Source organism: Augochlora pura, chromosome 1, assembly GCF_028453695.1.
Source record: "Augochlora pura isolate Apur16 chromosome 1, APUR_v2.2.1, whole genome shotgun sequence".
In the NCBI taxonomy this organism is placed as follows: Eukaryota; Metazoa; Arthropoda; class Insecta; order Hymenoptera; family Halictidae; genus Augochlora; species Augochlora pura.
Window position 1 is genome coordinate 16,826,980 of NC_135772.1, and position 10,777 is coordinate 16,837,756.

Genomic DNA, 10,777 nt, shown 5'->3' on the forward strand with positions numbered 1-10,777 from the left:
TGATAACGATAGAACATTCCAAATAATCTTACGCATTAGAAACATATTCGTCTATAATTTTAAATTATTCTCTTGTGGAGGCCGCGGCAATTTATATAACTGCGTAACTTGAAAGCTATGTTCACTGCATTTAAAGATCTGGAGCTATATTCATGATGAGCATATTTTCTTTTGCACACCTTCAGACCGCAATGTGATCCGTTAACGAGGGACAACGTAGAATTTTTCTTCGCTCTGATTGGCTGATAATGTACTACTGAGACAGGATCCACTGCGGATTGGATGCGTGGTGAAATGATGGGGATGTGCGCGACAGCTTAGGAAGTAGGAGAGGCTTGTAGGAATAGGTCCCATTACAGTACACATACGGCATGCTTATCCTATATGGTCCATGTGTTGAAGTTCTACTATATACTGCTGTATCAGACTCTACCGTGGCGGCAAAAGACCATGTGTGCGTCTAACCTGAAATATCAATCAAATTGTACTATAAATAAGTAAGCCTCCGTGCATTAAATACGAATTACAAGTATGTAGTATAAGATTTGCAAATTCATGAAATTTTATGTACAGAAGTAAAATTCTTTCTTGACATTATAAAATTATATCGACGGAGTAAAATATGAGTTTAACAAAGCAATATTTGAGATATGTGCCGGCTGGAAATTTAAATATAATTGTTAGTCCAGCCTGTAATGTCGTTTTTGTAACACTAGAAGGACAACAAGGTAGATTTGTAGCAGTTGGAGCATGTGAACATGTCTTCATATGGGATTTACGTTTGGGAGAAAAGGTAAAATAAAAACTATTTATCTCATTCCGTTACAAAATATTTATATTCCAATTATTTCTTATTTTAGGCTCAGGTATTATCAGGAGATAAAGTCAACGTTACATGCTTAGCTGCATCTCCAAATCAACGTCATGTGGCTGTTGGCTATGCAGATGGTACCATAAAGACATTTGATTTAAGATCAAGTGAAAATATAAGTGTATTTGTTGGTCATCGATCTGAGATTACAACCCTGGTATATGATAAACAAGGGCATAGATTAGCTTCTGGTTCAAAAGTAAGATATCTTGCTTAGCATAATATGTATAATATTATATATAATTGTTCGAACAACAAAGCTTTCACGACACTTGCTTGTAAGAGGTATGCACAAGTGTAATGTAAAGATATTGTCGCACTTTCATCATGAATAGTAGCATTCTCAATGAAGAGTTTATTTAATAATTTACAAAGCTATGTCATTACATATCACTACATTAAATGGTGACATAACATTGTGTATAAGTATCTATATTAATTAAAAAGAAAAGGAAATATTGCAATAAGGCAAAATATGTTAATTTATGTATTTATAAAATCATATTTTCTTCTCTTTGAAATTAAAGAAAGCTATTATTTGTATTAATTATAATTTATTAAAGTGTTAATTTTTATTTCTCTTCCTAGGATACAGACATTATTGTGTGGGATGTGGTTGCAGAAACTGGAATATGTCGTTTAAGTGGACACAAACATGTAATAACCAAATTAGTGTTTATGAAAGAACATAATATTCTCATCAGTGCCAGTAAAGATACTCTTGTAAAGTTTTGGGATTTAAATACAGAACATAACTTTAAAACTCTTGTTAATCATAGATCTGAGGTAAATATTGGATATACATAATTTCATGTTTGTTACAAATCTTGTTAATGATAATGATTTTACAAATCTTAGGTTTGGTCTTTAGTATTAGCTAAGAATGATCAATATCTAGTTACTGGTTGCAATGACAATGAATTACAAGTGTGGAAAATATATTTTACTGAAGCTGCAACTACAAACTTTGAAACTAATTTACAAGATTTAACAATTACCGATGATGTTGAAGTTAATGATCTGGTATATATATATATATGCTGAACAATATTTTTTTATCTGCAATACACACATATTTTCTTTATTTAACGGACATATTTCATTTTAATAGAAGTATCCCCTACAATGTGAAAAGACTGGTAGTATTTTGAGAAGCAGTCGTGGAAGAGTTGTATCTCTTGACGCTGATTCAACACAAACTGTTATTGGCTGTCATGGTGTAGACAATACTGTGGAATTATTTCAACTATTACCAGATACCAGAATGAAAGAAAATGTACTTAAACGATTGAAGAAAGAAAGAAAAAAGGCAGCAAAGTATGTAGAAATATTTATTTAAGAGACCTTTACTTCAATATTTTATAATTATCTTAAAATTTTATTGCATGATTATATTTCAAATAGAAATGGGAATACTACGGAAGCAAATTTATCAGAGGTACCAACGATAAAAGATGAGATTATACGTTTACCTGTAATTAAAACACCTGCCAAAGCTAAATGTCTACATATGGTAATGGGTAAAGGAGGTGAACTCAGGGTGAGTAGTGATAGAAAAATTTCACCTTATTTGTAAAACGTATTTAGAGATATTTTATGTTACATCTTCTTTGCAGGTATGTGTCGGAATGAGTAATAATTCTATTGAATTATATTCAATATTTACACAAGAAAAAGATGATGAGGCAAAACTATTAAGGTCTGTAACAAAACATGGCCACCGGTCAGATGTCCGTGCAGTTTGTTTTAGTTCTGATAATCTAGCTTTTGCAACAGCAAGTGGAGATTCTCTGAAATTATGGAATAGGTATGACGTTATTATAAAAGAATACATTATTAAAGTTCAAATAGAATTTTAATGATACATTATATATTTTTTTTAAATTTAGACCAACTTTGGCTTGCATACGTACTGTAGAATGCGGTTACGCTTTAACAGCAACATTTGTACCAGGTGACAGACATTTAATTGTCGGTTTGAAGAGTGGTAAAATGTTGATTGTGGATATTGTATCAGGTGATATATTAGAAGAAATACCTGCACATTCTAAAGAACTTTGGAGTATTGTTTTATTTCCTAATAGGGTAATTTCGAAAATTAATTTTCTTTATTTTATTTCTATGGATATACTTTATTTTATAATAAAATTTTATAAATTCGTAATTATCTTTTATATTTTTATAGAGAGGAGTAGTAAGTGGTGGCGGAGACCAAACCGTTAAATTTTGGGATTTCGCCCAGATTTTCAAATCTGAAGATCCTAACAGTAAAATAAAAGCAAAAGTGTTATCTGTTTTGCATACAAGAACTTTGAAATTAGATGATAGTGTTTTATGCGTAAGAATAAGTCCTAATAACCAATTTGTTGCTGTTGCATTACTTGATTCTACAGTAAAAATCTTTTTCCTTGACACATTTAAGGTAATTATTTGTAAAGCATATATACACATAATTTATATAACTACAATATGTAAGAAATTAAGAGAGAGACGATACATCATTTTATTTCAGTTTTTCATTTCTCTTTATGGACATAAACTGCCAGTCTTATGTATGGATATATCCAGTGACTCGACGCTCATTGCTACTGGCTCTGCTGACAGAAATATTAAAATTTGGGGTTTAGACTATGGAGATTGTCATAAATCATTATTTGCCCACGATGACTCTGTAACGGGATTATCCTTTGTTCCTGGAACACATTACTTTTTTACCTGTGGAAAAGATGGAAAAGTAAAAGAGTGGGATGCTGATATTTTTCAAAAAATTGTTACGTTACAGGTAACTTCTTACGAAAAGAACAAATTTACCAACACCATGAATATAAAAAGTAATCACTTCTTAATATTGTATAAGTTTTAAATTAAAAAATTTAACTTAGGGACATGCAGGAGAAGCATGGACTTGTGCTATTTCACCGAATGGTATTTACGTTGTATCATGTGGCTCTGACAAGGTTGTGAGAATGTATGAACGAACTTTGGAGCCTTTGATTCTGCAAGATGAAGAGGAAGAAGAAAGGGAACGTCAAGAAAATGAGTTGGCTACTGGTGAAACTACTGTCGTTCCAGGACGGAAGGAACAATCGCGTCCTTCTAGAAAAACGGTTTCCAGCGAGAAAGGGGTGAATACTAATAAATTGCATCGCAGAACAAATAAGCTATAATATCGGGCTTAATATAAATTATGAATATAAATTTTAGGCTGAATTAATATTGGAATGTATGGAAATATGTAAAACATATGGTGAAGAGTTATCAAAAGTTGCAACTTCGACTACAACACCTGTTATTCCTTTGCAAATGCAAGCTTACAATTGTACAAATATAGAAGATTACTTCGTGGAAACAGTTAAACGCATCAGAGCAAGGTAAGAAGAATATTACATAAAAACCATCATATCACAACAGTTATTTTACTCTATATCTTTTGTATAAGATATGTGTGAGATAAATAAAATATATTATACATCTTTTAGCGATCTAGAAGAGACATTGCTATTATTACCGTATTCTGTTGCTTGTGACATTCTTAAAATGTTACCAATATTGTTGCAATCAGATCATCAAACAGAGTTAATAGCAAGATTAGCATTGTGTTTAGTAGAAACACATCATAGTCCAATTATATCAAATCCGGAACTTTTAAGTACACTAGAAACTGTAAAAATATTAGCTATTAGAAAGGTTTCTCAACTGAGGGTAAGAAAACATTTTATACACAAATTATAGTTATCAAATTTTATAATATGTATAATTGTTTAAAATTTAACTCTATCAGGATATGATTGGATTCAATTTGCATGGAATGTTACACATCCAGAGGATTGTAGAGGAAAAAGAAGGAATTCAACTATTCAAGAACGCAACTAAAAGCCATAAACATAGAAAGAAGGCTAAGAAGCATAAAGAAAAAGCAATAAAACGAGCAATTATGTCTTTATAAAACCTTAACATTTCAAACAAATATGAGAATTTTATCTTACTACAATACGGCTTAATGCCTAGTACTGCATCTTTAGTAATATATATCTTATTTCACAACTTACTGAATACATAGAACATTTAATTTACACCTAGATTTTCTAATTCTTAGTTACAATAGAATTTTGTATATATATGTATATAATTAATAAACTTAGAAATATTTTTACTTAAATATCTTATGTAACATTTAATTTAAAAAAAAAAGGATAATTAATAAATCAATATATTGATAAACAATATAAATTTTATTAATACTTAACTATTTCTAACCCTTATACTGCAGACCATGAACAATGAAGGCAAGTCATTTCTGTGCTCTGCTTAGTGTTTTTATATTTTCAAACACTCATTTTTATGGCTTCTTATTTTGATAGTTTCAATGATTCATACACTTTGTTACATCGAATTTGCATGCACAAGTCTGTCATAAAGGATGTTACATGAGATTCTTTATCTCTTTGCTTACCACTTTCAAACACAGTGACAAGTGTCATTTTAGGGTCAGTATTATACATAGCATATACACATGGGTCCTATAAAAAATATGTATATATTTTTTACCCTTTGTACATAGTTTACCAATAAGAATTTAATATTAAAACATACTTTTACATTTCTACAATAAACAATTTTATCCATAGTAAGAAGCTCTGTTTGCCGTTCTTTAATTCGTTTTTGTATGTTGTCTAAATGGATTAACGATTGTTGTGCAAACATCTGAAATACACATAATAATACTTGCATATTGTCATACAAAGAATTTTATAAATAGGAAAAACCTTAGAAGACATGTTTTTCTACATTATAGTACATAACACATATGTAAATATTGTCAAGGTTATGTTTGTTTATACCTACTAGTTTGTACCTTTCCATATCCACATTCTGTAATAATTTATATAACATATTTAAACTTACACTAGGACAACTGAGAACAACAGGGAAGTGTTCGGAAGTATTTGGCTCTCTACACGGATGTCTATAACCTGGCCCTGAATCATCAACTCCTCTAGCATCAAACATTATTAAAACTGCTAAAACATCATGTTTTCGTTGAAAACTCTGTATCCTAGAATTAAAACAAATTGGTACTTATTTTATAATCATTTAAATAAGTACTATGATTTATTAAGTATAATAGCATGTATTACTTGTGATAATAATCCATATTTTGTTTGCTCATAATAGTTTTCATTTCCCCTGGACTTGCTTGCTGACTCAGGGTAGTATGAAAATACAGAGAACACTTTGCTAGTATGCTACTACGTAGTTTAACTAGCCATTGATACAGTGCAGGCTGTTGATTTGCTTTTAGAAAAGTAGCACTAAAGCCCAACTTCCATGACTAAAAACATTATGTTTTAAAAGCACATGTATTTATTGTTCTTAATTCTCAACTATATTACCGACCTCTTTGCTTTGCAAGGTCCTTTCCCATGCCGACATTCGTGTTTGTGCACCATACAGGCACATCAATGTTGATAAAAATCTCCAATGTTGAAGTTCAACTTGTGCTTTCGTCAATTGTACTAATATTTCACATTCTAAACTAATCAAAATAAAAATTTAAACATACATGAAATATTCTGAAAATTAGTTATATATCAGTAACACCATTTTTACACCAACATTTATATCATCATATGAAAAGTATGTGAGAAATGTGTTGCAATAAACAAAAGAGAAAAATTATTTACGTTAAGCTTGCCTTAACAGCAGTTAAGGCTAAATGTGAACAGGACATCAAATGGGCTTCTACTATTCCTTCTATGCACTGTAATAGTTCCTGATATTTCATGACTTTACTGTGTATGCTCATATGGTACATTTTCTCATAGCTGTAATGCAAAGACGTTAAATAATATCTTGAACATCAAATTAAAGAATTATATACAGTAACTTCTCTCCAATCGTCCCTTAACTTGTAAACAAAAATGGTCAATTTGGGAAGAGGAGATACGATTATTCAAGCCTCGAGCCTTGTTTATATAGTTACAGAGTGTTAACAATTATAAAAACAAGCAGCAGGGCTCAAGTAATGATATCTTCTGTTCCCAAATTGTCTATGTTTGTTTGCAAGCTGTGGGACAATTGGAGAGAATTGACTATACTAACAAATCTATCAATTGTATTTTAGCTGTGATGTATTGACATAGCTGACTAGAGACTTCTGCAACTATTGCACCAACAGAATTAGTTCCTCTGGTCATTTCTTCTACCCTTTTTAATTCTAATTTGGAGGATTCGTATGCTGTCCTCAATGAATTCTATGTGCATTAAAAAAAATATTACATAAATATGATAGTACTAGAAATAATTATTTTGAGTATAATACCAATGCATTCTACATACATCTTTTCTTAAAAATCTATTTTTTGTGTGAAGAAAACCCAAGTCTGCATACGAATGTTCTGCTACAGCTATTTGTGGTAGATGCATAAGTAACATTCCCCATGGACCCAACTGTGTTTGTCGAAATGATCCACGTTCTTTTTCCTAAAAACATTTATTATGATTGTAATTTTATGAAATATTATTCATAAACATTACACAAAAGAATTCGTCCATTATTCTTTTCATAATTGAATTATTTAATAATAAATACTGGAATATTTCAAAGTTATTTAAATACAGTTTCTAAGAGTTTACTTACAACTAATTCTTTTGCTTTATCAATACATAATTGAGCAACATGTGTAAAGAATGTGTTAAGAAACTCTTCTTCGTGATCCATTATTTGATTACAATTTTAAAGTGAAAATTGAATTTTGACATTAAACATTATTATCGGGAAAGGTTATCTCAAAATATTTTGAATACATAAACGCAAACTAGGTATTTATTAGAGTGAGAGTAAGAGCTATGATTTGAAGAAACCCTATCTCAGAGTCGTCGACGGTAAGGAAATGAACCTGATCTTGGTAGAGCGCCGCTCTATAGAATGGTATAGGGAGGTTTTAGGCATAACTCTTGGTTTAAGCTTCTGGGTACGACGCGAGTCGATTAGGGAAATATCCATATGACTCTTGCCGTTCCTATAAGTCGCTAAAGCTCGATTTTAGTCGGCAGTAGCTTAAGGGGTAAGAATACAGGTCCCATTATTATAACTCATGAACGAGGTCGCGGATTACATTTGCGATAAAGAAAAAGTTACTTCAAATAACTTCAAAAACCCTTCATTTCCCGATTTTGAATAAATACTGGGACATCGTGTATAAAGCGACGTTTTCACAAGCTGAGATTCATCTTCCTACCGTCGTCGGCGCTGAAATAGAATTTCTTCAAATCTGACTACACTAATCAGCTGCGTAGACCTCGTATATAAGACTGCGTACAGCGGAGTGGTTTGTTGTGTTATCAGTAATGAGAGGTTAAGAATGGTACATAATGTATACAAATTTTAAATGATCACAACTACAATGGAGTTCAGTCAATTTTTACCATCAAGCGTATACTTTCTCAGTATTTGTGCAATGAACACTTTTATTTTAAGTATTGTATCGGGCGATAACGTCCCACCTCCTTATTATGAACAACATCAAATACTATTAACTTCGAGTGTAAGTGATGTACCTGTTACTTTTATATCACGTGTTCTTTGTTTTGTAGTAATATCGTTTATAATCAATTTTAGAAACCCGACGATGCGATGGCCTCGCAAACGAAGGACAACCTCGGTTTTTTACATGCCTTTATAGCTTCCTTGTCGGTCATAGTCGTTTCTGAGCTAGGCGACAAAACTTTTTTCATTGCCGCTATTATGGCAATGAAACATCCTCGAATGATTGTCTTTGTAGGTGCAATTTGTGCGTTAGCTCTTATGACTGTACTTTCAGGTATTTTTATGTTAAAATTATTTATTATATGATAAAATTGTACAAAGAGAAATTTTACGATCTAGAAGAAAAAATTATGAACACGTGTTTAAAATGCTTCTGACTATAGTATTTAATATAATAGGACTTAAGTTTTATTTTTAAACTGGAGAGACTGAGAGAAAGACATAAAGAGATGTGTGAGATAAGATAGCTCCACACAAAATACTGTAATCTTAAATCAAGATCAAATTCCATAGATACAAGACTGAAATAAACATATATTATTGTTATTATATATTTGAAATATTTACGTTATATATTACAAAATTCCTTCTTTTTATATCTCAAGTATAAAATGTAGCTTGGATAAATTATTAATGTTGTTAATATTGTTTACTGAATTGTATTTGTTTCTATAAAAATGTTTTGTACACTTTTGATGATAGTATTTATTTGCAAGAAGTAAGCAAGCTTGTGTAATTATAAAAAAAATATCCACCTTGTAACAACTATTTAATGTATCTTCTTGGGTATTATTGGAATTCATAATAAGATTAAAGAGAACAAAAATATTTGTGTTCACTAAAAAAAAGGAGAAGTGTAGAAGCATAACATTTTTAAATAGTTTCTTCACTAGAAAGAATGTAATTTATGTCTCTTTTAATTAAAAAAATCATGTAAGGCAATATTTTCATATTTTTTCAGTAATTTTTGGATATGCTGTAACTATAATTCCTCGAGCTTATACATATTATATTTCTACAGTCCTTTTTGCTATATTTGGTTTAAAAATGTTACGAGATGGTTATTACATGTCAGCAGTAGAAGGGCAAGAAGAATTAGAAGAAGTACAGACCGATTTACAAAAGAGAGAAGATGAGGTATTACAGTAACAAATAATTCGATAGCATACGAAAATATTAAAAACTTCTTTCAATGTAATAAATCAATAAAGAAAAAGAACGTTAAATATTATAAACGATATTATTTGCAGTATGAAAAGGAAACAGTGCAGGATTACACATTAGTACAGGATCCAGAAACTGGTGTCATTAGGAAAACTGCAAAAGTTAATGCGCTAATGCTCATTTTTAGGATATTTTTTCAATCATTTACACTGACGTTTTTAGCAGAATGGGGAGATCGCTCTCAACTTACAACTATTATACTTGCAGCAAGGGAGGTACTCAATCATTGATTCTTTTTAAATATTCAGTTTAAGTTTAATGAAAAAATAATAGAGGTGTTATTTTAGGATGTTTATGGCGTAATAATAGGTGGAATACTAGGACATATATTTTGTACAGGACTAGCAGTATTAGGGGGTAGAATGATAGCTCAAAAAATTTCAGTACGAACAGGTAAATTTTCCATTTTTACTGTTTATAATTACATTAATAACAAATTGAAAATTTCTTTTATTGTCTTTAGTTACCATAATTGGAGGATTAGTGTTCCTACTATTTGCTTTAACAGCACTGTTCATTAATCCCACAGAGAGTACGTAAAAACATATTGACAGTGTCTACATTAATGAATAAAGGTTTGACTCAAATTTGATTTTAAATGAACTTTGAGATTTTATAGTAAATTATTATTATTGAATTAAAATTTATTAAACGTTTACATAAAGTATTTATGATGCAAGATTAAAAAAATGGTTTTGTACATTGGGAAACAACAAAAATCTTGTTTATTTGAACTTGTGACTTCCATATCGGCCCCAAGTTTGTGTCTATTAAGCAGAGATGACTATAACTTCTTTGAAATTGAAGTAACAAAGAGGGAACAAATTTATTTAAACATGAATCATCAGTATCTATAAATTAGGTATATTTTTCAGGAAGACATATACATAATTTTTATTTCCGAATGTACAATAAAAAAAATCAAAGAAATACTTAGACTCGCAAATAAATGGAAAATAGTCAATGATGTTGAAAAATTATTTAAATTATTGTCAATAATTGATAAAGTTAATGTAAATAAAGTTATTTTTTATATAAATTGAACGCAGCATTTTTTTACAATATTCAAATGGACTTAATTAGAATTTATTTATAAAAATTATAAAAATAGTTTTCATGTTTCAATGTCCATG

General features: G+C 30.3%; 3 protein-coding genes across 4 annotated transcripts; 2 read left to right on the forward strand and 1 right to left on the reverse strand.

Moving 5' to 3' along the window:
* Positions 1 to 428: 428 nt before the first annotated feature.
* Positions 429 to 5,098, forward strand: LOC144470224 (WD repeat-containing protein 3). The gene is made up of 14 exons (XM_078181162.1): positions 429 to 793; positions 861 to 1,070; positions 1,460 to 1,657; positions 1,730 to 1,894; positions 1,983 to 2,188; positions 2,276 to 2,411; positions 2,488 to 2,678; positions 2,761 to 2,956; positions 3,057 to 3,293; positions 3,384 to 3,653; positions 3,754 to 3,996; positions 4,076 to 4,242; positions 4,351 to 4,573; positions 4,653 to 5,098. The coding sequence occupies exons 1-14, from the start codon at positions 623 to 625 to the stop codon at positions 4,815 to 4,817; spliced, it is 2,778 nt and encodes a 925-aa protein (XP_078037288.1). The 5' UTR covers positions 429 to 622; the 3' UTR covers positions 4,818 to 5,098.
* Positions 4,393 to 7,711, reverse strand: LOC144470231 (KICSTOR subunit 2). Its single transcript, XM_078181175.1, has 10 exons — positions 7,512 to 7,711; positions 7,211 to 7,354; positions 6,974 to 7,125; positions 6,556 to 6,696; positions 6,269 to 6,407; positions 6,010 to 6,203; positions 5,777 to 5,927; positions 5,465 to 5,575; positions 5,119 to 5,391; positions 4,393 to 4,532 (listed from the first exon to the last, which is right to left on the reverse strand). The coding sequence occupies exons 1-9, from the start codon at positions 7,590 to 7,592 to the stop codon at positions 5,221 to 5,223; spliced, it is 1,284 nt and encodes a 427-aa protein (XP_078037301.1). The 5' UTR covers positions 7,593 to 7,711; the 3' UTR covers positions 4,393 to 4,532; positions 5,119 to 5,220.
* Positions 7,712 to 7,993: 282 nt separating this feature from the next.
* On the forward strand, positions 7,994 to 10,688 carry LOC144470249 (putative divalent cation/proton antiporter TMEM165). Of its 2 annotated transcripts, none has more exons than XR_013494090.1 (6): positions 7,994 to 8,418; positions 8,493 to 8,694; positions 9,382 to 9,557; positions 9,671 to 9,859; positions 9,918 to 10,037; positions 10,108 to 10,688. XR_013494090.1 is itself a non-coding variant. In XM_078181197.1 (6 exons), exons 1-6 carry the CDS (start codon positions 8,263 to 8,265, stop codon positions 10,182 to 10,184), a joined length of 906 nt encoding a protein of 301 aa, XP_078037323.1. In that variant the 5' UTR covers positions 8,136 to 8,262; the 3' UTR covers positions 10,185 to 10,688. The 2 variants fall into 2 exon arrangements, 1 of the variants encoding a protein (XP_078037323.1); XM_078181197.1 differs by having other exon boundaries at positions 8,136 to 8,418; positions 9,932 to 10,037.
* The last annotated feature ends 89 nt before the right edge of the window (positions 10,689 to 10,777 follow it).

Excerpts from the sequence above, each read along its gene's own strand:
- LOC144470249 (XM_078181197.1), top strand. The coding sequence starts at position 8,263 with ATGATCACAACTACAATGGAGTTCAGTCAATTTTTACCATCAAGCGTA. Across the intron at positions 8,419-8,492 it reads AAATACTATTAACTTCGAGT|AAACCCGACGATGCGATGGC; the intron begins GTAAGTGATGTA and ends AATCAATTTTAG. Across the intron at positions 9,860-9,931 it reads TTATACTTGCAGCAAGGGAG|GATGTTTATGGCGTAATAAT; the intron begins GTACTCAATCAT and ends GTGTTATTTTAG.
- LOC144470231 (XM_078181175.1), bottom strand. The coding sequence starts at position 7,592 with ATGGATCACGAAGAAGAGTTTCTTAACACATTCTTTACACATGTTGCT. Across the intron at positions 6,204-6,268 it reads GGACCTTGCAAAGCAAAGAG|TCATGGAAGTTGGGCTTTAG; the intron begins GTCGGTAATATA and ends TAATGTTTTTAG. Across the intron at positions 5,392-5,464 it reads TTTATTGTAGAAATGTAAAA|GACCCATGTGTATATGCTAT; the intron begins GTATGTTTTAAT and ends TATTTTTTATAG.
- LOC144470224 (XM_078181162.1), top strand. The coding sequence starts at position 623 with ATGAGTTTAACAAAGCAATATTTGAGATATGTGCCGGCTGGAAATTTA. Across the intron at positions 2,679-2,760 it reads TCTCTGAAATTATGGAATAG|ACCAACTTTGGCTTGCATAC; the intron begins GTATGACGTTAT and ends TTTTAAATTTAG. Across the intron at positions 3,654-3,753 it reads AAAAAATTGTTACGTTACAG|GGACATGCAGGAGAAGCATG; the intron begins GTAACTTCTTAC and ends AATTTAACTTAG.